General features: G+C 43.3%; 1 protein-coding gene across 9 annotated transcripts in view; it reads right to left on the bottom strand.

The window, feature by feature from the left end:
- ktn1 (kinectin 1) overlaps positions 1 to 27,524 on the bottom strand; it is a 168,969-nt gene that overhangs the window by 54,974 nt on the left and 86,471 nt on the right. For all 9 annotated transcript variants that reach the window (XM_038779465.1, XM_038779448.1, XM_038779480.1 and 6 more), the window contains 7 exons: positions 25,895 to 25,963; positions 24,956 to 24,993; positions 24,098 to 24,188; positions 9,636 to 9,704; positions 8,897 to 8,934; positions 8,729 to 8,819; positions 6,042 to 6,110 (listed from right to left, as the gene is read on the bottom strand). In XM_038779465.1, the coding sequence (XP_038635393.1) occupies positions 6,042 to 6,110; positions 8,729 to 8,819; positions 8,897 to 8,934; positions 9,636 to 9,704; positions 24,098 to 24,188; positions 24,956 to 24,993; positions 25,895 to 25,963 (465 nt within the window). The remainder of the gene's footprint in view (positions 1 to 6,041; positions 6,111 to 8,728; positions 8,820 to 8,896; positions 8,935 to 9,635; positions 9,705 to 24,097; positions 24,189 to 24,955; positions 24,994 to 25,894; positions 25,964 to 27,524) is intronic.

The raw sequence follows: 27,524 nt of genomic DNA, 5'->3' as shown, positions 1-27,524 counted from the left end.
TTGGGGAGGGGTTCGTCAGCTGGGTGAGACTGCTGTACGAGGCCCCGGTGGCGTGTGTGGCCACGAACAGGAGGAGGTAGGAATATTTCCGGCTATACTGAGGAACAAGGCAGGGGTGTCCTTTATCTCCCCTGCTCTTTGCGCTGGCGATTGAGCCCCTGGCCATTTGGGGGGGGGGGGGGGGGGGAAGAGAGAGAAAGAGACACCAGGTATCGCTGTATGCAGACAATCTGTTATTGTATGTGGCGGACCCGGTGGAGGGAATGCCAGGAGTGTTGAGGATCCTCAGGGAGTTTGGGGATTTCTCCGGGTATAAGCTTAATATGGGGAAGAGTGAACTGTTCATGGTGCAGCCGGGAGGCCAGGAGAGGGGGATTGGTGAGCTTCCACTAAAAAAGGGCAGAAAGGAGTTTTAGATATCTGGGGGTGCAGGCGGCTGGAAGCTGGGGGGCCCTGCATAAGCTCAACTTAACGAGGCTGGTGGAGCAAATGGAGGAGGAGTTCAAAAGGTGGGATATGCTGCCGCTCTCCCTGGCGGGTAGGGTGCAGTCCATTAAAATGACGGTGCTCCAGAGGTTTCTGTTTCAGTGCCTCCCCATCCTGATCCCCAAGGCCTTTATTAAGCATGTTAACAGGAGTATTATTGGGTTTGTGTGGGCGAAGAAGACCACAAGGGTGAGAAGGGGGGGGGGGGGGGCTGCTGGCGTTGCCTAACCTCTGCGGGTATTACTTGGCTGCCAATGTGGTGATGGTACACAAGTGGGTAATGGAGGGGGAGGGGCGGCATGGAAGAGGTTGGAGATGGCGTCCTGTGTGGGCACAAGCCTGGGGGCGCTGGTGACGGCACCGCTGCCACTCCCTCCGATGAGGTACACTACAAGCCCGGTGGTGGTGGCGACCCTCAAAATCTGGGGGCAGTGGAGACGTCACAGGGGGCAGGTGGGGGCCTCGGTGTGGTCTCCGATACGAGAGAACCATCGGTTTGTCCCGGGGAAAATGGATGGGGGGGTTCCGGAGCTGGTACAAGGCGTGTATTAGAAGGATTGGGGACCTGTTCATCGACAGGAAGTTTGCGAGCCTTGGGGAACTGGAGGAGAAATTCGGGCTGCCCCCCGGAAATATCTTCAGATATATGCAAGTAAGGGCTTTCGTTAGACGTCAGGTGGTGGAGTTCCCACTGCTGCCGGCGCGCAGGGTCCAGGATAGGGTGCTTTTGGGGGTGTGGGTTGGAGAGGGTAGGATTTCGGCAATTTATCAGGTGATGCAGGAGGAGGAGAAGGCCTCGGTGGAGGAGTACGTTCAGATCTGGTTGGAGATTTACTATTGTTTATTGGTTAACGTCCATTTGTTTATTTATTTTTGTTGTTTCATTTTTTGTGTAAAGGGACGGGGGTTTTTCTATTTTCCTTTTCGGTTATTTATAATGTAAAAATTTTGTATAAAAATATATTTTTTTTTTTAAAAAAAGAACTCGTGTTGAGGAACTGCAAGACAAGCCACAGTGCTTCCAGGCGACTATGAACTGGTTCAAGTCTTCTTTAAACCCACTTTTAATTCAGAGAAAACTGGAAACTAGGAAGATGAGGTGACAGGCAAGCAAGAGAGGGAGTGGTCAGAAACCCAAAGGAGGCTTCACATCAAATTAGTCTGTTGTAAAAGTGAGGGATATGAAAAATGTTAGATGTTTTCACGGTAATATACCTGGCCACACAAAAGGACTACTGGAGATTAAATGGTTGGCGTTATCAAATGTTAAACAGGGAAAAATTAACATAAAACACTGGAGAACAAGAGAAGCCAGTCAGATTGGTACACCCGAGAGAAAGGGCAGACACCAGGAACAAAAATGTGTGCACAACCTGTACACGGGCAGAGTGACCAGCAGTGGCAGATGTGTTTAAAGATTTTGTGTACAATGGTAAATTATTCCATGTGGACAGGATGGAATGGGAAAATATATTAAAATTTTACGAGTTGCAGGCACAAGTCAATGTTGTGGGATAAAAACGTAAGTTGGCCAGAATTAATATTGAAGGAAAAGGCTCTGGTCAGCAGCACTCACTTTAAAACAAAATAAATACCTTTTGTAAAAATTAGCTCACAGAGCAGCTTGAAGACAGGGGAAGCAGTGGTAGGCGTGGTAGAAACCTTGCCCACGGCAGGGAATTATATAGCAGGATCCCAAATCATAGTAATGTCTACTGTAATCTAACAGCTGATAGAGAATCCTGCCACAGAGAAATTAAAAACAGACCATCTTGGGGTATGTCCGGCAGAATGCACTGTGACACAATCACAGGGCATAAGCCAAGACAGAAAAAAAAGAGGAAGGAGTTGCGAGCCCTGGATGAGGTCAGAGAGATATTATCTGATACCATCTTCAGTAAGCTAAATGAGGACGAAACAGACACAGACCAATGTGCTCAATTCAAAGAATTGCAGTAGAGTGACTCAAAATTAAAATGTGGAGATGCCGGCGTTGGACTGGGATGAGCACAACACCAGGTTAAAGTCCAACAGGTTTGTTTCAAACACGAGCTTTCGGAGCACTGCTCCTTCCTCAGGTGAACATAAAAGGAGCAGTGCTCCGAAAGCTCGTGTTTGAAACAAACCTGTTGGACTTTAACCTGGTGTTGTAAGACTTCTTACTGTGCTCAAAATTAAAACAACTCTATCAGACATTGTATTTAGCATTGGGAGCATAATGCATTCCCGAGTATTACTACGTGCAGAAGAACTTTGAGAAAATGGCGACCACAACATGTTAGTGCAGAGGACAAATGGACTAAAGTACACCAAACAATATTGCCTTCCGAGTATCGGAAGGAGGTTCTGAGAATAGCTCATGAGATGCCATGGGTCCCCTCAAAAATAAGAAAACCGAAGCCAAAATCCGAAGACAGATTATTGTCCCAGACCACACAAGGATGTAGTCACCTTTTCTCAAACCGGTCACCTCTCGTCAGGCAATATGGAAACCGCAAGCAGTAATCAAGCAGCACCTCTGATCCTTATCACAGCATATGAAAAACCTTTTACCAGGGTCCTGATCGACTGTATAAGGCCATTGCCAAGAACACAGTTGGAATCAATATGTTATCATGGACATATCCACCAGATTCTGTAAAGCCACACCTGTAAGAACTATTATTGCTGGGAGAGTAGCAGAAGAGCTAACCAAATTCTTTACCAGAAATGGCTTACCAAAGGAGATAACATTTGACCTTTGGCCTGAATGCATGTCAGGACTCTTTGAAGGTCAGGACTCTTTGAAGAAGTCATGAATAGCCTCGAGGTCCAACAGTACAAATCATTAGCTCATCACCCAGAGTCTCAGGGAGCACTTGAGAGGTGGCACTAAACTTTGAAAACCACACTTAGAGCTTATTGCCAAGACTGCCCTCGTGATTGGGATAAAGGGATTCCATTTTTATTATTTGCTATTAGGGGTGTACCAAATGTAGTCTCAATTGATCCACAGATAAGAGGTCAAAGGACCATTAAAATTCATTTGTGAAAAGTTACAAAACCAAAGACTACCTTTTCAGACTATGTCTCAAATTTCAGGAGACAACTGACTGGGGCCGGTGAGGTGATGAGAAAACATTTAAAACAGTTCAGCAGGAAATGAAAGCAAGGACTGATTGGAAGGCCCAGATGCTTAGTTTTACAAGAGAGAGAGAGAGAGAGCGCTCGTGTTATTAACCCATGTTATATCAGCCATATCACGTTAAAAGACAATTGAGCGAGGTAAATATCTGGTATGCACTCCAAATAGACACCAATCTCGCATGTCATGTGAACATGTTAAGTAAGTATTGGGTTAGATTAGATGAGGACAAGCATGTGATCTTGTTAGTAATGAAGCAGGGGGAAGATGATGGGTCAATTTCTGACAGTGACTTCCCTAAAATACATTTGGGCAAAGAGAAAGCACGGGAAAATTTAAACCAATGGTTAAATCATCTCCCGGATAAGAGCCTAACCCAGGGGTGGGCAAACTACGGCCCGCGGGCCGCATGCGGCCCGCCAAAGGTCTTTATGCGGCCCACCAAGATCAAGTCATTAAAAAAAAAATTTTTTTTTTTTTTTAAATAAAAAATTATTTATTATTATTTTTTTTTTATAAGGTTAATGGGGGGGGGCTGTTGGGTTACTGGTATAGGGTGGATACGTTGACTTGAGTAGGGTGATCATTGCTCGGCACAACATCGAGGGCCAAAGGGCCTGTTCTGTGCTGTACTGTTCTATGTTCTATATGAGGCGCCCAGAATCATAACCGGGTGAAACGCCATTTTTGAAAAGTAGAGAAAAAGAGGGCTAAAGGCAGGATGCCGCCGGGGGAAGCGCTGAGGTATATGCCGCACGCTAATTGGTTACAACCAGGACTATTAATTAATATACTATGCGGCCCTTTAAAATTGTGAATTTCTGAATGTGGCCCTTGCACGGAAAAGTTTGCCCACCCCTGGCCTAACCCAAGACATGATGGGATGTGATCTACCCAGAAACAGGGAGAAATCTGTCGAGTGATAGTAGCCAGCATTCAAAAAGTATGAGATTAGGTTTTAAAAGTAATGAGATACAGGTGTCTCGACAAATGATATACAATTGCCAGCATCCCCAGAAGCACAAGGCAGTTTACACCCAAGCCAGAGAGGTGAGTTTAAAATCCAACAGCCAAGAGCATAGACTAGCATCCAAGTCTTAGAGCCAAGAGCATAGAACATAGAAAAATACAGCACAGAACAGGCCCTTTGGCCCACGATTTTGTGCCGAACTTTTGTCCTAGATTAAGAACAAATTAATCTACACCCCATCATTCTACCATAATCCATGTACCAGTTTAAGCATCTTTGCTGGTCCAGGAAAAGATGTTTCCCAGATTTGATTATTCACACTGTATTGTGTGGTAAATACAAGCTGGATTTGATTTATAGATTTGTTTAATTTGGATTTTTTGTTGGGAATTGGGAAGTCTTAAGGAGTTCAAGTATTGTATATATATTTTAGGAATAAGGGGTATGGTCCACGTAAAGTGTATGTTTAGTGATTCATATACTTAATGGTTGTAGTCTTGTTTGTGTGTATTTATCTTTTCTTTAATTTAATAAATAGTCTTCAATAATTGTTACACAATGACTAAACTGGTTATTCTCATTATTCTCACTGGGGCTTCACTTTACTCCTCAGCCCATTCCAAAAAAACATATGCCACGAACCAATGTTCCAAGTTGGGATATCAGCAGCATGGTATGGACACTGTTTATCCCTCAAAAAAAATCTCAGTCTTTATATATTTTCTGTTCTGTTGTGTGGGGTGAACTTACTGGAAATACTTTGATCAATAAATCATTACAAATTAAATGATATAATTGTATGTTCCAATAAAATTTCTGTGTATACTTGCCGGAGTGAAGAAAATTAGTTGCTAAAATTAGTGAGAGAGTGATTTAATGGGCAGTACGGTAGCACAAGTGCCAGGGTCCCAGGTTCGATTCCCCGCTGGATCACTGTCTGTGCGGAGTTTGCAAGTTCTCCCCGTGACTGCGTGGGTTTCCTTCGGGTGCTCTGGTTTCCTCCCACAGTCCAAAGACGTGCAGGTTAGGTGGACTGGCCATGATAAATTGCCCTTAGTGACAAAACAAAAGGTTAGGAGGCGTTATTAGGTTAGGTGGGTAGGGTGGAAGTGAGGGCTTAAGTGGGTCGGTGCAGACTCGATGGGCCGAATGAGAGTGGGTCGGTGCAGATTCGATGGGCCGAATGGCCTACTTCTGCACTGTATGTTCGATGTCTAATGCGAGAGTGATTTAATGCAATTGAAAAAACAAATGGAGATTCTGCAAATAGCTGGTTCACAATTAGTAACTTTGATTGTGTGTCTATTAACTCATGATTGGCAATTTATCCCATCTGTTTGCATACAAGTGAAACCGTATGGAACAGGGGTTATCGGGGTTATTCTGACTGACACCTGCCTGCTCAAAACATTTTAAGCACGCTATATTTGAAATTGTCCAAGAAAATAAATTACACTTTACCTGTTCAGCTTTTTGCATTTGATGCTCTTGAATATCGTGTCTTAAAATTCTGTTTTCCTCCCTTAAGTCCTTGAAAAGAGTGTAAAACGTAAAATATATAGAATTTGGTTGGCTGAATTCAGAATTGTGTAATCAGAAATTTCTGGGTTCAAGCAATACATATCTAATTGCCTATTAAAATAATATTGACAATGAAGGGTATTAACCCAGTGCCCCATGAAGATTTAAAAGTGCATCCATTTCAGCACAACTTGCCAGTAAAATCAAGATTATCACAGCAAGAAAGAAACACTTACTTCATACGGTAAAGTCACCATAGTCCCAGACGAACATTGGCTGTTCTCCCCTTTTGAGGAGGAGAGCTGACTGGTGGTGATTTAACCTGATGGTCACCACATACCTCAGGCGAGGGGCAAGATTAAGAAGCGGGGCTTCCATGAATAACCTCAAGCCGATATAGGAATTGAATCCGTGCTGCTGGCCTCGCTCTGCATCATGAAATAGTTGTGTAGCCAATTGAGCTAAACCAGCCCCAGTTACTTCATTTCACAATAATAAAATGCCTTTTATAATTTGGGCCATGAATAGTTGAGCCGAGCAAGTCTCTAGAGCAATCTAGAATATCGGCTGAAATAGTGCAACAGGAGTGAAAGTGGAGCCTAGCAAAGATATAAATATTTTTTTAAGTGACCAGTCTTGTATAAATTAATGTATTTTAGCGATCCTGCAAGGAATGCAGGGCAAGGATAAGAAACTTTTTATTTGCCTCAAAATAGTTCTAAACAAGAGTAGACCATACAGCTCTAGGCTGTTTGCCATTCAGTGAGATCATTGCTGATCTGCAACCAAACTCCACCTACCTGCCTTTGTCCCATATCCTTAAAACTCTGAATTTTAAAATTAACAATTGACCTATGAATTGCCAGTGCAGAAGAGTGCCAAACCTCTATCACCCTTTATGAAATGTTCCATAATATCACTCTAAAAGGATTTACTTCATCAAGTAATATATTGTAAATTTCAATAAAAGTCACCCCATATCCTTCACAAAATTCAAAACTGTAGCTCGTGTGATCTATCCTTGTAATTTAACCGTTATGAGTGCAGTCATCATTCTGGTACATGCGAACACATGAAGATGTTCAACATGGGGGAAACTGGACTCTCACAAAGCACATGGAGAAGGGGAAATACAAAGTGGCATAAAATGAAAAAACAAAACACAGTTTTTATTGCTAGCTTTTAACTCTATAATATTATTCTTCAACCAAAAGATGGGTGCTTACACAAAAGGTTTAATATATTGGTCATTCTTCATTTCCACAAAGACATAAATAGTGTGATAATAAAAGTAAAATACTGCGAATGCTGGAATCTGAAACCAAAACAAAAAATTCTGAAAAAACTCAAGCGGGTCTGGCAGTATCTCTGCAGGCAGAAAATAGAGTCAACGTTTTAAATCTGTATGACTTCTTCAGCGTTTCTGAAGTCATATGGACTCAAATCATTAATTCTATTTTCTCTATCCACAGATGCTGCCAGACCCAAGTTTTTCCAGCATTTTCTGTTTGAGGCTTTTTGCCTGCACATGCTAAAACAAATCTCCGTAGTTCACACCACAATATAAAAAGGACATGTATTAATACTGTGTTTACCACCTTATCATCTGGAACTTTGAAGTGTAGTCACTGTTGCAATGTAGTAAACAGGGCAGCCAATTTGCTCAAATAGCTATAAAGGTACTTTGAAACATTCAGCGTGGGATAAACATTGGCCAGGAAATCACATCAGCTGTGCCCATCTTTGAATAGTGCCACAGTAACTTGTACATCCACATGAGGGAGTAGGAGAGATTCATGTTTTATGATTAATCTGAAAAGCAGCTTCGACAATTCAATCTCCCAGGACAAACGTCCCATTGGACTGGATCATGTGCTCAAAATTCTGGAATGGGACTTGAACCAAACCTTTGACTGTAAGAGTGCCATTACTGAGCCACTGAACCATTAAGTAATTACATTTAATGGTTTTTGGTTAAAAAAAATAATAAATTCTCTGCTCGGGTTAGGGAAAAGTGGAAAACTTCCATGACAAATAGTTCTTTTGATCTAGAGATGGCTCAAAGCAGCAGGATAAACATGTATCAATTACTCAGTATCAAGCACATTTTCTGCTATGATTAACCTTTTAATTTTAACTGGATGGGTACCAAATAGGTACTACTTGCCCCTTTAATTGCTGGTTTAAGAGCATCACAGACACAAGTCTGGAAATCAACTCATTATCATGTTGGTAAGAAGACATCTTTTCTCCTCTTGGTTCTTTCTCTCTTCTGTGTACCATGTGCCCACCCCAAACACTAAGAGTTCAAACTACAAGATATTGAGTTATAGTGGTTAAATGTTTCTTCTATTAAGGATAATTGAGTTTACATTCTCACGTATGAAATTAAAGGGGGCTTAAATCCTTATTAAGGATGTAAAAGGAGCCACATTTAAGTTTCAAGAAAAGGGTGCAGATTAAAGCATTACAAGGTTAACTCAGAACTAGCATGCAAGTAACAATACATTGATACATTGGCTATCCAATTAGTCATTAACCCCAACAAAGAAAAATTCAACCAAGAAACCAGATTACAGCCAAAAGTGTTGTTCTCTGCAATGGATAATTTGAAATGGTTGACCTACCTCAATTTCTTCCCCTTTGGTCGCCACTTGAATAAGTCCAGTTTCTAATAGCTCTTCAACCGTTTTTATTTTTTCATCCCGTTCTTGAAGACTGGTTAAAAAGACATCAAATTCATGCAAGTGTAACAAAATGATGCTGGTTTAAACTAAACGGCAAAGGTGACTCACCCTTTTTGCATCTGTTCCAACATGCATAAAGCTGAAGCCTGCATACAAAAAAAAAATGAATATGAATTGGTGTTGAAGAATCTCAGTCTGAGCTGATTGGTGTGTTCTTATAGGGGATTACAGGAATGTTTGCAATATAGCTGCTTCTTCAAACTATTCTGCTTAATTCCGCATTGCACTCTGAAGCAAGTTTCTTTTAAAGAGTTAGTAGTTTGTTACTTTACATTCAGAAAAACCAAGTCCATAAACCCATTTCCATGTTTTGCTGTTCTGGAATAAAATGTAAAATAATGGCAATTGTGAACTACAGCTCCAGAATTTTGTCCATTGTCTCGAGAGACCCTCCAGCAATAGGAAATTTGGAACCCAGGAATAAAAGCCCCATACCCTCCTGTGACAAATTTTTAAAAATCGAAAATGAGGCACTTGGGATGTGAGCAATGAAACCATTTGTGTATGCCCATCACTTGTTCCCCATAAATAAAAACAATAAACACAGATTGTATTGACATTATAACCCCCAGTTAGGAAGGGGTGGTAGATTCCTTCCCTTGAACCATGGGTTACTCTGACAATTTGGCAGCTTTAGCAGATATTTTTCAGGTTTCCTTATGCACACTCAAAACACTAGGTTCTATTCCAAAAGCAGATTACCAAAGTCAAATGTTAATTAAACACAAAAAATTCTAAACTCCAAATTATTAGAACTCACATTGAAATATAAAATTGTAAAATTTACCTGTTCAGATGTCTGAACCTGCAACTTTTGTACTTCAGCCACTAAAGTCTTTTTCTCTTTCTGCAAACTCTAAGTATTAAAGAAAACAGAAATATAGTATATTCTTGGTCTATGAACATACTTTTTTTTTACTTTTAAAAAAAAGGTATTTTTAATGGTGTTCCATTTGTACAATACATTTAACATCAAAACCTATGTTCCCATACTAGATGATACACAGAACCAACATAACAGTAGACGATACGAAAACCCCATCCAGCAAGATGAAAAAAACTACAACCAAGCAAACAAAACAATTCCAAACCCCCTAAACACATCCTCCACCAGCGTCCCTCCCCGCAAGCGACTGATAGTGATTATTTCTGTAGAACCCCGCAACCGACCCCTTGATGGTGTACTTAACTTTCTCCAGATACTAAAATTCCATTAGGTCCCCAACCATGCCGAGGTACTGGGCGGAGAAAGGACCTCCACCCCAGCAGAACTCGCCTCCGGGCAATCAGTGCGGCAAAGTCTAAGACATCCGCCTTCACTCCTGGCGAGTCCCTCACCCCAAAAAAGGCCACCAAAGGACAAGGCTCCAGTTGAATATTCAGAATCGCCAACATGGTTTTGAAGAAGGAGACCCGAAAGCTTACCAATGTGGGGCAAGACCAGAACATGCATGTGATTGGCCAGCCCCCTGGAACACTGCTTGCACCTTCCTTGTATCTCAGTGGAAAAAAAAACAAAACCTAGTTTTGGTCAGGTGCGCCCTGCGAACCACCTTAAACTGGATCAGACCAAGCCACACATTTGAAGACATGGAATTCACCCTGCAAAGGGCCTCAGTCCACATATCATTTACTGTAGGCTCCAGCCAGCTCCCATTCCCACTTCACCTACGCTCCATCCACCAAACAGAGTTCTTGGACACAAGTCGCCCATAAAAAACAGGTGTGCCCCCTCTTCTGACCCCACCAATGAAAGTATCCTTTCCAACAGAGACGTCCACAGTACCTCAGAAAATGTTGGGAAGGCCACCCGCACAATTTCTTAACTGGAGGTACCTGAACAAATTAGTCTCCCTCTTCGCAATTGCTAATGCAAATAAGAGGGGAAACAGACATCCATATCTGGACCCCCTTTTCAAATGTAAAGTACCCCGAACTCCAGGTGTTAGTACGAATGCTAGCCAAGGGGGCTCCATATAGCAAGCGTACCCATTAAATCAGTTTTGGCCCAAGACTGAACCTATCCAAGTCTTCAAATAGGTAGCTCCATGCCATTCTGGTGAATGCCTTCTTGGCATCTGAAAACCATCAGGGGCTGGTTTAGCTTACTGAGCTAAATCGCTGGCTTTTAAAGCAGACCAAGCAGGCCAGCAGCACGGTTCGATTCCCGTACCAGCCTCCCCGGACAGGCGCTGGAATGTGGTGACTAGGGGCTTTTCACAGTAACTTCATTGAAGCCTACTCGTGACAATAAGCGATTTTCGTTTTCATTTCATTTCATTTCCGCCGCAGGCTCCTCAGACAGGGAGAACACCATATTCAACAGCCTCCTGATATTGGTTGACAATTGCCGTCCCTTGACAAAGCCCGTCTAATTCTCCACAATCATCTCGGGAACATGGGGCTTCAGCTTTACTGCCAATACCCTACTGTCATGCGAGTGTCCCTTTAACAAAGGTTTTTTTCTTAATCACACGGCTTGTAGCACTGCTTCAGTGATGTCATTTGTATGTGTCAGGTGAGAGGGGTTTAGTGTTTTGGTTTCATTTTCAGTTTGTTTGTTTGGACTGCAGAAGGTTTCCCGTTTTTCTCAGTTTTATTTGAAAGCTGTTCCAGTGAACTGAAAGCACACTGGGTGTGGCAAACTGCCGTGGTAAACTTAAGTTAGAGCTGCTTTCCAGAAGGTTTTGGATCTGCTGGTTGGAGACTGGACCAGAATCTCAGGAAAATAACCAGCCCCATTCAAGCGAGATTAGAGTGCTGGGCCACACCCTTGAAAGGGGTTTGGTTTTTGTATTGGAACAGCCAAGGGGATTCATTAAGAGTTATATAAATAGATTACTGTAGCTGTTGTGTTTTTTTCATGTTTGTAATTGATAACAAATCATTGCTAAGTGTTTTATATATGTTAATTACATTCTTAGAATAAACTTTGGTTTGATAAAAGCGCCTAGGAAGTTGATGAATCACACCTGAAGGGAAGGCACTTGTGCTCATCCTAGACAAATTCAACATAAAAGTTATAGGTCAGGTGAGCTTCATAATATACTTTGGAGTTTCTAAGCCCTGGCCCATAACATTAGCATCTACATTTAGCAGCAAGGTAGGCCAGTATGACCCATACTCCATTGGGTCCTTCTTTTTCAACAGTAGAGAAATGGAGGCTTGAGAGAGGGTAGTAGGCAGGAACCTCCCGGGATGGAGTCATTGAACATGTCTAACAACAATGGAACCAACTGATCTGCAAACTTCTTATAGAATTCAATTGGTAACCCATTAGGCCCAGGCATTATATTCGTTTGCACCCGTCCAGTACTAGTCAAAATCTCCTCAGGACCGAACAGGGCTTCCAACTCTTCCCATCTCTCATCTCCTACCACCAGATACTCAAATCCGCTTAAAAATGTCAACATGTCCACCTCCCACTACTGAGGGTTCCAATTTAAAAAATTCTTATAAAAAGCCTCAAATGCTGCAATAACTTTATCTGGGGTGGAAATCAAACTCCCACTCAAATCCCTAACCTGAATAATCTCTCAGGAGGCCGCCTGCCACCTAAGCTGATGAGCCAACAGGAGGCTAGCCTCATCCCCATACTCATAAAAGATCCTCCCCCTCGAACACTGCAACTGTCTCACCGCCTTCCCCATAGACAACAGATCAAACTGCGTATTTTCCTGCTCGCCAGAAGCTCCGGGATAGGGTCGCACAAGTGGCTGCGGTTCAGCTCAAACATCTAATCAACCAACCTCTGCCATTGCGCCTTTTCCTCCCTCTCCATGTTCACCTTGTCCAATATAATCTCTCCTGTAATCACTTCCTTCAAGGCCTCCCGAAGCATGGAGGGCGAAACTGAATCATTCTTATTCAATACCACATGCTCACATATTCCCACGATAGCCATCTGGGATGGCCACTTACAACCAGGGACAGAGAAACTCGCAAAGCCCAGCGGGTAAAATGGACACAGCAAGATTCAGGCAGGCTCAGAGCCTGAAATGTATATTTGCAAGCAAGGAGTCCAGACGGTATCGAAACTCCGACCAATTATCATTTTGATGGGCCGATTAGCATTTGATGGCCCATCTCCACCAAGACAAAGGACTGGTACTTGAACGGCCAGTACAGTCCCAGATATTTTGGCACCACTCCCTGTTCTAGGGAAGCGTAAACAACAGAGTCAGTGATCGCTTGGGACACGCCCAGCCATCCAGTCACCCACCCATTTATTGGTTAGAAATCGAACAGAGTGATCGGGGATCACCCAATTAGTGGGGTCCAAACTGAAGGACCGCCCAAAAGTGCGCAAAAACCCCCAATTATAAGAAGAGACTTCGCCATATGTTTGTCCTCTCTTTGATCTGACGCCCCGGCTTCGTGTTTCCAAGTGCAGCACCACCAGAAGCAAGTCCAAGTTCAACGCTCGCTACCAGACGGATGGGCCTAGCTGAGCAGCAGTTACTTCTCCAGACTTGATAGATCCAGAATCGAACAGCGGCCACTGTTCCTCTGACCTAAGCCGGGTGCCTGAAGTTAAATACAGGTTGTCTTAGTCAATAGGTGTAGTTAACTAGTAGTGTTTATGTTGCATGACTAATTGTATGTAAATAATGTACCCTTGACCTTGAACTAACTGACTGGTGTTTGGCTCTTTGATCAATAGCCGGTTGAACCTTGTGATGGTATCATTTGATACCTGGCGAGTCTGAGCATTAGAATATAGATACCAAAACAAAAGGAGGGCAAACCCACTGTTTGCCGTAGTTCGAGCAGAGCCACAAAAAAAAAAGGCAACACCACAAAACCCCTAATCCGCCAATAACCCTACATCTAAACTCCACAATGGGCACTGAGAGGGGCCCCAAATCCAGAACCAAATCTACCCAATAAAAGGGCATGGCCAGAGATGGCAATGATCAAGTATTCTGCCTTCCTCACCCAAGGGAAAAGAGAGCTACCCACCAGAAATAAGTCAACCCTCGGGTACACCTTAATTACCGGGGAGAAGAATGAGGCTTCTGCCAGAGTGTTGCCCTATCCAACTCTGGAGGGGGCACCATACTCCCTCCACCACCATCTTACCAAACATCTGAAAAATATGCAGTTGAATTCAGGCCCCACGCCCTCCACCTCAATGATCATGATGTTTTGCCTCCTTAACCGATTTTCCAGTCATCTACCTTCGCCCTCGGATTCTTGCTCTTTCCGCACCATCCCTTTCAGCACATCGCAATGTTCCTTTACCTCCAAAGTCCTCTCCAACTTCACATGAACAGGCCCCAGCACCTCCTCAATCGACTTAGTGTCAAGCTTCACCCTGCATTGCCTCTCAAAATGTTTCTCGAACTCTATGGTCAGTAATCCATGATGCTATGCCAGTAACCGTTAGCATGTCTGCCATGATGGAAGTGGCTCTGACTGCCTCACCTACGACCATCATCCCAGCTGAGGCTCGAAGCGAAGCCTCCAAATCAATTGAAGGATTTTCCAGCCACAGTTTTCTTAGTTGTGGTCTTTTTCAATATACTTCACCTCGAGGACCCCTCTACTTGGATTGGATTGGATTTGATTATTGTCACGTGTACCGAGGTACAGTGAAAAGTATTTTTTTGCGAGCAGCTCAATAGATCATAAAGTACATGGAAAGAAAAGGAAATAAAAGAAAATACATAATAGGGCAACACAAGGTATACAATGTAACTACGTAAGCACCGGAATCGGATGAAGCTACAGGGTGCAGTGTTAATGAGGTCAGTCCATAAGAGGGTCATTTAGGAGTCTGGTAACAGCGGGGAAGAAGCTTTTTAAGAATCTGTTTGTGCATGTTCTCAGACTTTTGTATCTCCTGCCCGACGGAAGAAGTTGGAAGAGTGAGTAAGCCGGGTGGGAGGGGTCTTTGATTATGCTGCCTGCTTTCCCCAGGCAGCAGAGGTGTAGATGGAGTCAATGGATGGGAGGCAGGTTTGTGTGATGGACTGGGCGGTGTTCACGACTCTCTGAAGTTCTTTGCGGTCCTAGGCCGAGCAGCTGCCATACCACGTTGTGATGCAGCCAGATAGGATGCTTTCTATGGTGCATCTGTAGAAGTTGGTACGGGTTAATGTGGACATGCCGAATTTCCTTAGTTTCCTGACGAAGTATAGGTGCTGTTGTGCTTGCTTGGTAGCATCGACGTGGGTGGACCAGGACAGATTTTTGGTGATGTGCACCCCTAGGAATTTGAAACTGCTCACCATCTCCACCTCAGCCTCGTTGATGCTGACAGGGGTGTGTACAGTACTTTGCTTCCTGAAGTCAATGACCAGCTCTTTAGTTTTGCTGGCATTGAGGGAGCGATTGTTATGGTTGTCGCTGCACAACGGCACTAGGTTCTCAATGTCCCTCCTGTATTCGGACTCGTCGTTATTCGAGATCCGGCCCACTATGGTCGTATCGTCAGCAAACATGTAGATGGGGTTGGAACCAAATTTTGCCACGCAGCCGTGTGTGTGCGCAGGGAGTAGAGTAGGGGGCTCAGTACGCGGCCTTGCGGGGCCCCGGTATTGAGGACTATTGTGGAGTAGGTGTTGTTGTTTATTCTTACTGATTGTGGTTGTTGGTCAGAAAGCCGAGGATCCAGTTGCAGATTAAAGAGCTAAGTCCTAGGTTTTGGAGCTTTGATATGAGCTTGGCTGGGATTATGGTGTTAAAGGCGGAGCTGTAGTCAATAAATAGGAATCTGATGTAGGAGTCCTTGTTGTCGAGATGCTCTAGGGATGTGTAGGGCCAGGGAAATGGCGTCTGCTGTGGACCAGTTGCGACGGTATGCGAATTGCAGTGGATCAAGGCGTTCTGGGAGTATGGAGGTAATGCGCTTCACAACCAACCTCTCAAAGCACTTCATTACGATTGAAGCCAGGGCCAGCAGACGGTAGTCATTGAGGAGTGTTGCCTGGTTCTTCTTTGGCACCGGTATGATGGTGGTCTTCTTTAAGCAGGTGGGGACCTCGGGAGTGGAGTAGGCACAGGTTAAAGATGTCCGAGAACACCTCTGCCAGCTGATCCGCGCAGGCTCTGAGTGCACGACCAGGGATCCCGTCTGGGCCCGTCGCCGTCCGAGGGTTCACTTTCAGGAAGGCCGGTCTGACTTTGGAAGCTGTGATGGTGGGTATGGGTGTGAGTTATGGGCTGTTGGGGCACTCAACAGCGAATTGTTGGTTACCTGCTCGAACCGAGCACAGAATGCATCGAGTTCATCAGGGAGGGGTACACTGCTGCTGGAGATACTGCTCGGCTTCGTTTTGTCGCCCGTTATGTTGTTTAGTCCTTGCCACAATCGCCAAGAGTCTGTCTGTGACTCTAGCTTGGTTTGATATTCTCTCTTGGCATCTCGGATGGCTTTGCGGAGGTTGTACCTGGATTTCTTGTATAGGTCAGGGTCACCTGACTGGAACGCCTCAGAATTGTCCTTCAGTAGGGAGGCAATCACGCGATTGAGCTATGGTTTCTGTTTGGGGAACGTACGTACTGCTTTCTTACTGCAGTCGTCCACACATTTGCTGATGAAGTCTATGACGGTGGTGGCACATTCATTTAAGGTGGTCACTGAGTTCTTAAATATGGACCAGTCCACTGTCTCTAAGCATTCACGGAGGAGCTCTTCTGTTTCCTCAGACCAGCACTGCACGACCTTCTTAGCTGGATTCTCCCGCTGGAATGCCGGGAGAAGGAGCACCATCTTATGGTCTGATTTCCCAAAGTACGGTCGGGGGATTGAATGGTAGGCGCACTTGATTTTTAAGTAGCAGTGGTCAAGAGTGTTGTCGCCCCTGGTGGGACTGGAGTGTGCTGGTGGAATTTTGGCAGTACACTCTGGAGGTTGGCCTTGTTGAAGTCACCGGCCACGTTGAACAAGGTCTCCTTGTATTCTGTTTTGTAGTTGTTTATAACTGTGTACAGTTCATCCAGCACCTTCCTCACTTCTGCCTGGGGTGGGATATAGACCGCTGTGATAATTGCTGAAGTGAACTCACGTGGAAGATAGTATGGGCGGCACTTCACGGTCAGGTATTCCAGATCCGGGGAGGAGTAGGTCGCCAGGGTCGCTCCATCCAAGCAGCAGGAGGAGTTGATGAGGAGGCAAACCCCTTATTAGGAAGAGATTGCCTACCTTAAACCATGGGAACCAGGCAAATAAATAAATAATCAAGTACCCTGGCAGGAACTACCTAATGCACAACCTCCTCCCACGTGCCATCACCAGGAGCCCTCACGAGCACACCTTTTCATGGGTGGGGAAGAGAAAGCGAGAAGGATGGAATGAGACAGCTGAATGTGGGGGAATACACAATTCTGCTGACAACCCAGAAATTACATAATATGTAAGCAAGAGCCACCTGCTCGACCGCATGTATCCTTGCCTCGGTTTGAAACTAATTTTTCTCAGGTCCTTTTCACCATTGTAGTCAGGCAAGGTTTCAAATTTGGGATGCAGAGGTACGACGGTATTTGCCATCGTGATAGGTTCTTAATTCGCATAAACATATGAACTAGGGAGCAGAAGGCAGTTATTTGCTCCTTGATTCAATAAGATCACAACGGATTGGATTGTGGCCTCAACTTCACTTTCCTTTCCTTCCCCCCCCCCCCCCAATACCCTTTGACTCCCCTGTCAATCAAGAATCTAAAGGCTCTCTGGCAAAGACAGCTCCACAAATTCACAACCATCAAAACATCTCAACAACGTCATAAATGGGGGACCCCTTATTTTAAAGCTGTGCACTCTAGTTCTAGTCTCTCCCTGAAAAGTTAATGGGCAGAATTCTCCGCTCGCGGGAAAAATCGGGAGGGCCGTCGTGAACTCGGCCGAGTTCCACGACGGCCTCGGAGGCCGCTCCTCGTCCCCTATTCTCCCCTCCCGGCAGGGCTAGGAGCAGCGCTCCGTAACTCTCGGCCACGGGGGCGTTGCGCCAAGAATGACGTGGCCGGCACGCCTAATGACGTCAGCCGCGCATGCGCAGGTTGGCCGGCTCCAACCCGCGCATGCGCGGCTGATGTCATGACGCTGACGGCACGAACCCGCGCATGCGCGGTGGCCGTCTTTCCCCTCAGCCGCCCCGCAAGATGTGGTGGGTGGCTTGATCTTGCGGGGCGGCGGAGGGGAAATAGTGCGTCCGATTTGGACGCGGCCCGACGATCGGTGGGCACCGATCGCGGGCCTGTCCCCTCCCGAGCACAGTCGTGGTGCTCATTCCTTGCTAGGCTACCTACAAGCCCCAAACGGGCTTCTCACTCCCGTTTCACGATGGCAGCGACCAGGTGTGTTTGCGGCCGTCGTGAAACAGCCGCGAACGGCAGGCTGCTCGGCCCATCCGGGTCGGAGAATCGCCGTTCGCCGTGAAAAACGGCGAGCGCTGATTCTTCCGAAGGGGGGGGGGGGGGCGTGAAAATTGTCGGGGAGCCCTCCCGCGATTCTCCCACCCGGCGTGGGGAGCGGAGAATCGCGCCCAATATCCTTTCAGCATCCACCTTAAATTAGGAACAGTACACTAGGTATGATCTCAGCAGTACGCTATACAGTAACAATATATCTCCACCATTATATTCCATTTGTCTTGCAACAAACAACATCCCATTTGTCTTTCTAAACACCTGCGGTACCTGCATACTAACATTTTTTTGACTCATGGACACCCAGATCCCCTGCTCAGAAATCTCTTGCCACTTTAATAATATACTGCTATTTTTAATTCACCCTGTCAAAGTGGACAAGTTCACATTTTACCATATTACACACCATCCGTCACATTTTTGCCTATTCTATATCCCGTTGCAGACATCAGACACCTGGTGTTCTTTACATAAATTTACTTTCCTACCTATCTTTGTGTCACCAGAAAATTAAGCAACCATACATTCAATCCCATGACCCTGACATCCAAGTCATTGATATAGATTGTAAACAGGAGAGGCCCCAGCACTGATCCCAGAGGCATTCCCCTCATTATATCACACCAACTTAAAATGACCCTTTTATGCCCATTCTGTCTCCTGTTTGCTAATCAATCCTCTTTCCATGCTAACACTACAACACAAGGTCTTAGTTTGTTTGTGATCTTTGATGTGGCACTTTGATTATGGTAATCCAAGTACACCACATCCACTGGTTCCCTTTATCTATGATTTCTCTTCAACAAAACCATGTTGACTCTGCCCGAATGCATTGAGATATTGTACGTGCCCTGCTAAAACCTCCTTCAAAATAGATTCCAGCACTTTCTCAATGACAGTTAAGGTAACTAGCCTGCGGTATCATGCTTTCCACCTCCCTATTATCTTTAATAGAGGAGTTATATTCATTATTTTTCAATCTAATAGGACCTTTTCAGAATCAAGGGGTTTAGGAAAATGAAAACCCACGGATGTACTATCGCAGCAGCTACTTCTTTTAGGACTCTAGAATGATGTCTGTTGGCACATGGGGATTTATCACCTTTTAATTAGAATGTTTTATGCAGTTGCAGCATTGCATTCCCCACTTTTGTATTCTATTCCTTGTCCACTAAAGGAAAGCATTCCATATGTTTTTTTCACCACTTTATCCACAGGTCCTGCTACTTTCAGGACCTGTGAACATGAACTCATTTCCTCTACACCACTCAATATCCTTCCATTTATTGTGTACTCCCTGGCTTTGTTTGTCCTCCTAAAATGCATTACCTCTCGCTTCTCTGGATGGAATTTAATTTGCCACCCGCCTCAACAAACCATCATTATTATTCTGGAGTCGACAGTTATCCTCTTTACCAATCAACTACACTGTCAATCTTTGTGCCATCTGCAATTTTCCCAATCATGCCTCCCACATTTAAGTTTAAATTATCATTCCAACAAAGGGCCCGAACACAGCCCTGTAGAATAGCATTTACAAAAGCATCCATCAACCACCGACCTGACTTGGTCGCTGAACTCATTTTGAATCCAACTTGCCACATTTTTCTGCACCCCATGGGCTTTTACTTTTCTGATCAGGCTGCCATGCGAGCCCTCATTAAATACCTTACATAAATCCATGTAGATAACATCCACTGCACTACCTTCAATCTCCCTGGTTACTTTCTCAAAGATATTGATTAAATAGTGAGACACAACCTTTCCCTAACAAAACAGTTTTGATTATCCCAGATCAATCATTTCCTTTCTAAATGACAGTTTATCTTGTCTCAGAATTAATTCTAATATTGGCCCACCACCAAAGTCAAGTTGACTGGCATATAATTATTTGGCCTATTGCTCAGACCTTTTTGAAATAATGGTACAACATACGTAGACCCTCAATTCTCTGGTACCTCGCCTGTATCTAGTGAGGATTGAAAAATAATCATCCAAGCATCCGCCATTTCCTCACTGACATCCTTTAATACAATCTCTTCAGCCCTGGTGATTTATCCACCTTCAAAGATGGCAGTCGCTCCAGTACTTCCTCTCTCATTATGCTCATTGTGAAATACTGGAGACAAAACTAGAACTAGAAAGTCTGCCTCATTCTTCTGCTTTGTGAAGAATTGTGCATCCATGCAGAAGTTACCTTGTACAAATCTGACAGGCCGTAACCTAGGCCCTAACAATGGTTATCCTTGTGCTCTTAAAGCATGCATTTTCCTTGATTTAACTAGCCCTTTTAAAAAATATCCTCTTTGCTTTCCTACCTCCGTGTCCACAAGACACCCGATTTGATTTGATTTATTGTCACATGTACCGAAGTACAGTGAAAAGTATTTTTCTGCGGCCGAGGGAACGTACACAGTACATACATAGTAGACAAAAGAATGATCAACAGAAAACATTGACAAATGGTACATCGACAAACAGCGATTGGTTACAGTGCGAAACAAGGGGCCAAACAAAGCAAACACATACCTCTAGGCTTTCTACAGTATTAAGCGTTTAGTGGCTATCATGAGCTTTCTTTTTCTGCTCCATCTTCCCCTTGTACTTCTGGATAACCAAGGAGCTCTAGATTTGGTAGTACCACCCTTATTTTCCATGGGGAGTAGTCTACACTGTGCCTGTAGAATCTTTCCTTTGAATGTCACCTACCCATTTGCCACTGACTTTCCTTCAAACAACTGCATTCAGTCCACTTTAGCCAGAGTACTTCTCAGCTTCACAAAATTTGTTTTCCACCAGATTAGAACTTATTCCTGTTCTATCTTTGCCCTTTTCCATAATGATGCTAAATATAACTGCATTATGGACAGCACCTCCAAAGTGATTCCCCACCACTACTTCAGCCACTTGTCCAGCTCGATTTCCCAAGTCCAAATCTGGAATTGTGTCCGCTCTCATTGGGCTCGTTACATACATGCTAAAGGTCTTTTAAATGCAGTTTCGTTGTGCCCCCTGCCTCTCGCACTGTTCACATCCCAACTGATATTAGGATACTTCCCCAACTATTATTACCCTATTGGCCCTGCACACTCTACATATTTGTTCTTCCATCTCCCTTTCGCTATTTAAAGTTCTATGGTACACACTTAGCAGAATTGCTGCACCCGAGTTCAACCTATATGGCCTCATTTGATGATTGATTTAGTAAATCATCCCTCCTTGCAGCCATAATTGATTCCTTAACCAATCATGCTACACTCACTGTTTTTTTAAATCCCTCTCTGTCCTGCCTGAAAACTAGATCCAAGAATGTTGAGCTGCCATTTTTGACCCTCTAGGTTAGGTTTCCGTGGCAACAATGCTGTCATGTTGCCATCATCTGTGCCCTCAGCTAAAAACACACCTACACTGCCAAATTCCTGTGTTGTATACTTTTTAACCTTTGATTCTCTAACCTTCATAGCCACTCACCCATTCTGTGCTCTGAATTAATCTTATACAAATCTGCCTTGCCAATCTAGTTTAAACCCCCCTCACAAGTACTAGCAAACCTCCCCATGGAGATATTCACCCTAGTCCTGTTTAGGTGCAGTCCACCGGACTTGTACAGAAGATTCCACCTTCTCCAGAACCAGTCCATATACCTCAGAAATCTGACATCCTCCCTCCTACAGCAGCTTTCCAGTCATGTGTTCAATTGCTATATTCTCCTATTCTATGCTCAGCGGCAAGTGGGACTGAGAGTAATCTGTATATGGAGACAAACAGGAAGTTTAACTTTGTTATTTTCTTTCTACATGTCATTATAGAAATCTATTTTTTAAATCAGTGTTCCAATATGTGTTACCCGATCCCCCAGCCATTTTCCTTGTTTTTTAATTTGATCAAGCCTCAAATTAATGAAACATAGAAATGATGTATTGAAGAGAAAACCTAATTGCATGTCAAAGAAATGTTGTATTATTGAGAATTTGGGGTCCAGAGAAGATGGAGTACCTCCTTCCAGCTGATCTAACCACGGTCATTTAATGTCACTGTTCATTTCCTTCTGGATATTGGTTTCTCAGATCAACCTTTTTCCGACACATAATAGCCATGTCATGTGATTTTTGCTGACTTTTGTTTTAAAAAGGTAGAATTTTACATGCACATTCTACCTTTGATAAGCAACAAACAAATAGGACCATGTAAAATGTACAAACACCAATTCTGCATATAAATTCTGGCAACTTGAAATATCAAAGACATCCTTACGTTGCTCGTAGAACACTTTCTGAAATATAAATGCAGCCATCTGGGATGGTCATTTACAAAGGGAAACATGGCCACTTGCAACGAATCATGGGAAATATGGCCAATGCAGGATCCAGACGAACTCAGAGCTTAAGTGTATATTTGCCACTAGATAACCAGACATTATCGAAACCCCAGCCGATTTGCTTTCTAATGGCCCTTTTCCCCAGAACAAAAGATGCACTCAGATATCAGATACAGATCCAGACTCCTCAGTGCCACTCCCTTCACCCAGGAAGCCCAAACAGCCAAGGTCAATGACCGCTCACGACACGCCATCAAGGCACCCGCCCAGTATTGGCTAAAATCGAAGGCAGTAATCGAAGCCTGCCGAATTATTGGGTCCAAAGCCAAGGGCCGCCCAAAAGAGCGCAAAACCCCCGAAGGTTAATAAGAGACAGTGTTCAGTCTCTTTTGGCCCCGCCGCACCGGCACTCTCTTGGCCCGGTCTACGCCTGATGCAGCACCAAGATCAGAAGCAAGTTCAAGACCAACAATCGCTACCAGACGGATAAGCCCAGCAGAAACAAAGTCACTTCTCCAGACCCAGCTACGCAAGATCCGAACAAAGGCCTTATTCCTCTGTGCAAAGCCGGGTGCCTGAAGTCAAGTACAGGTTGTTGTAGTGTTAGGTGTAATTTAGCTCGTAGTGTTTTATGGTGCATGTCGAAGTAATTACTATCATTGAACTTGAACGAACTAACTGGTTGTTTGGTGTTTGATCGCTATCCGGTAAAACCTTGTGGTGGCATCATTTGATACCTAGCGACTAAGAGCATCATTATTAATTGGCGACATTACTCTGGTGCCGATTGGCAACATAAACCGTCGGAGAAATTCAGCCAGGATTATCAATAGAACTTTTTTAGGAAGAAAAGTACATTCTTCCTTAAAACATACAAGGGGCAATTTTTTCTAACGGCTTAAAAGGCCTGTACTTCAGTTGATAAATTGATGCCTCTTAATTTTCAGTTCATAATAAGGCCACAAAAAGATAACAATGGCGAGAAACAAATCTGCTGGAAACCATTTCTCTTATTTGTACATCAGGTAACTGTGATCATTATCGGGGCAGCACGGTGGCACAGTGGTTAGCACTGCTGCCTCACGACTCTGAGGTCCCAGGTTCTATCCCAGCCCTGGGTCACTGTCCGTGTGGAGTTTGCACATTCTCCCAGTGTGCTTGAGTTTCACCCCCACAACCCAAAAGATGTGCAGGGTAGGTGGATTGGCTATGCTAAGTTGCCCCTTAATTGGAAAAAATTAATTGGGTGCTCAGTATGAGCATTATTCCAAAAAGCTCTCTGGTCAAATCGCTGGCAGGGTGACCTACCCCTTTCAAACATTACTGCAGAACTGCAATTTCTCATTGTACACTTTTATTTTTCCCTCACAAAAGGAACGTGAAGATGTGGGGCTAAAGAGATTTGACAACATAGATGCAAAATTATATGATTTAAAGTGAAGGTCATTATTATGTATGTGAAGGGATACACTTCTGAACTGATCACATAAGCCTACACAAAAAATAACAATTCTATGGGCACACTGGGAAACTAGTTTTTTTTTTTTAAATTAAGTATTTACTTGTATATCTTGTTCTTTGCTTGTTACATGAAGATGCCGGTCTTCTAAAGATTCCTCCATCAACTTTATTTGTTTGTCTTTACCTGAAATCCTTTGAATTGAAACAAAATAAATTAATGATACATTAATTATACAACATAAGGTGACAGATTAAACCTCTCAGGTTATCTCATTGACATTGATCATTCGAGTAGCAGCAACCAGATCTGCAGACTTGAAATACCTTAAATTCAGTAAACCAAAGAGATAAGTAACGGCTGATCAAGTTAAAATGATGAGCACACCCAGGTTAATCTTTCCTTCCTCCCCAAGGCACTTGGCTCTACAGGAATAATCATCCAGTATCTCACACTCAGGATTTGCAGAGTGAATAACTCAGACACTCCAGGAGCGTTTACTGGAGCTCCCCAAACTTTCTATTTGGATGGAAGACCCGTGGGAGGAAAATAAGAGAAGTAACCATTCTCCAAACAAGACTCCTGCAGCAAGATCCCAATCAAGCCCTCCCTTCCCTTCAACAAACATCTACAGGCAAACACCCGCAGGTATCAAAACCAGCAAAATAAACAGTGATTGGAAATGCATATTTACTTAAAAGTGATAGGAAAGCAATGCTCGGCGCAACAGGTTTACATTTAATACCTTCGACTGGGATATGACCTATATGTTTGTAGCAAGAACTGCATTTGGCCACAAAACGAAATGCATTCTCCTGCAGAAACCAATGAGTTGTGCTACCCTGCTCAGTACAGGTGGCAAAGTCCAAGAAGCAAAAGCAGGGACCTCTAATTGAAAAGGTCAGATGGCTATTTTTACATATACAAGCAGGAGATTAACCATATAGCTATTTAGACTTACGCTTTCTGCAACTCGTCCAGCACACATGCTGCAGAAGCCTACGTATAAAAGAAGATGTATAATTTGGCAGATTGTAATTTTGACAATAAAAAGTTGAACATTTAATGAACATGAAGTTCATTCTGAATATTGATCATATTTTCTACAGTGCAAGACAAAAACAAATAAATGCCAGCGTTGAATTAATATATATGCACTGGAATTGCTGTGCAAAAGTTGTACTACTGAAAAGTACTTTACAGACCAAAGTTTTTAAATATACAAGCAATGTGGATTCTCCCAATTAAAAAACATGAACAAGATACAAAAACAGTAGATTCCCACAGGAACAAACCAGATTTTTCCATTTGAAATAAAAGTTTGAAATGATGAAATTGTTTTTTTCTTAATGTTAGTGGATAATAATAAAACAAACTTAAAATGTACATCAGTAGTTCCACTGGCGAAATTAACATCCCTTTAATGTTATTATTAAGAAACTGATCCATAACATGGAATGTTTGTCCCTGAATCTCGGCTAAACACATTTTTCCATAAACTAAACATCCCTCTCTCGGGCAGTTTCAAAATTTTGACGGTGAAGGTCAGTTAACATCCATAATGTGTGCACGAAACCCCTAGAACTTTCTCTCCCTCTCCTAAGGGAGCCGTCAACAGCTTTCAAGCACTATACCCTTGAGGCAAGACTTTAGGCTGTCAATATCCACAAACAGCTCTAGAAAAATCATAGCCTAAATGACCGTACTATCTTACAACATCCATATATAAACATTTTTCAGACATAATTGAAGATTCAGCACACAGGTTAGGCCAAACGGCCAATCTCTGTTGGAAAATTCCTTAGATATGATCAGAAAAGAGAACTCTGGTTACTTTCAAGACAACTTATTTTTAGATCTTGATACATTGAAATTAATACGTTCAAAAAGATCACTTTACCTGTGATGCCAATTGGGAATGAAGATTTTGTATCTGAGCACTCATGGCTTGTTTCTGTTCCAAAAGGTCCTTTTATTTTAAACAATACGCAGAGAAAAATAGGTGAAACAGCAATGAGAAATATGCAAAATTTATGAAAATATTCAAATACATACAACCAGTTTTAATGCCCCTTCCTGAACATGGTTTTGTTAATCCCTGCATTGATGAGCATATTTATGAATTCTTATTTTATTTTCAGTCGGCTCAGGGGCCCTCCTGCACTTTCCTAGCCTAGGTGCACCAAAAATCCACCAAAGCCATGAATTTTGGCTAGATTAGGCAAACACTTCTCCCCCCAGGATAGGGAAACAGGTGTCATGTAAGGCATGGCATATTCATAATTTAAAGTACAGACCTCATTCAATATGGACACCGAACAAATAAGTTTTTCAAAATATTGTTTAAATGGTCACTGTGTCCACAAAGTGGCCATTTATCAGGTGACACTACCCAGTAACGGAACAGACTCGCTTGTCTCAAGGACAAAAAAAAGTGTTCCAGTGAAAAAGGCATTAATTACGCATATCCGGACAAATCATCCGAACGTACCCCTGAATTGGATGGGTCTTTTGGGAAAAAAGTAATTGTTTTAACCCATCAAGGTGCACATCTTAATAAATGGGACAGCAATCCAGAAACAATACAGCAGAATGCGGCTCAGTCGAAGGATACCACCCTATCTAAAGGAAGAAACCAGTTGTGAGGAGTTAACACGGTGCAGTAGCCACGTTTGTCCTTTTGCATCATTAAATAGAAATGCGGTTTGCTGAGGAGACACACAGAAAAGAAAGTAATACCTGGGGTAACATTCCTTCCCCCCCCCCCCCCCCCCCCCCCCCAAATCTACCCCAACAAAGCTCACACTTTCTCAGGCCTGCACAATGCATCATCGTCTACCTAGACATCAACCCATACGAGAACTGACAGTTCGGAAATTGAATAAACAACCAGAAACCAACCTCCGCCTTTCAAATCTCTTCAACCCCAGCTGCTGAAATCAGTTAATTGATTCCAACTAAAAGATAACTCTTCACCAGGCCTCAGACCTGGAAAACATGATCCGGCAAGTGGGAAATTAACATTTCCTTTTCCCCTTACAAGTTTTAACGGTGCATTATATTTTAGCCCTGTTAAGTGTTAGTGAGTGTGTCTGTGTGTGTCTGTGTCTGTGTGTGTATTCACTGCTGAGTTAGTTTTTTTTTTAAATAAGAAAATATTTTCTTCAAAAATTTCCTAAAATTCTGCTGCTGCAAAATTCCTTGACTACATATGGAGGGTTAAATTAATACATGCAGCATTCCTATTCTTGAAATTCACTGATCAGTTCAAAAAAGGGGGTTAGGGGTCATCAGCAGTTCACTTTCAACCTGACAGTAATACAAGAAAGATACAGAAGGTTTGAGCCGAACTAGATCAGTTAAGTACAGAGTGAGTGAGCAGGAAAAATAAGTTTGCAGTTTTCTTAAAGTGTGTTTTCCACCCATTATAAACCAAACCAAAAATTTCAGATTTCACAAAAGGTCAACTAGTCAATTCTAGAATATTTTGGAAAGTAATTTATGGAAAGTGGACAACTTAAAATTATATT

The sequence above is a fragment of the Scyliorhinus canicula genome, chromosome 2, assembly GCF_902713615.1.
Source record: "Scyliorhinus canicula chromosome 2, sScyCan1.1, whole genome shotgun sequence".
Lineage (NCBI taxonomy): Eukaryota > Metazoa > Chordata > Chondrichthyes > Carcharhiniformes > Scyliorhinidae > Scyliorhinus > Scyliorhinus canicula.
Note: the sequence above shows the minus strand (reverse complement) of the source record. Positions and strands in the feature narration are given on the sequence as shown.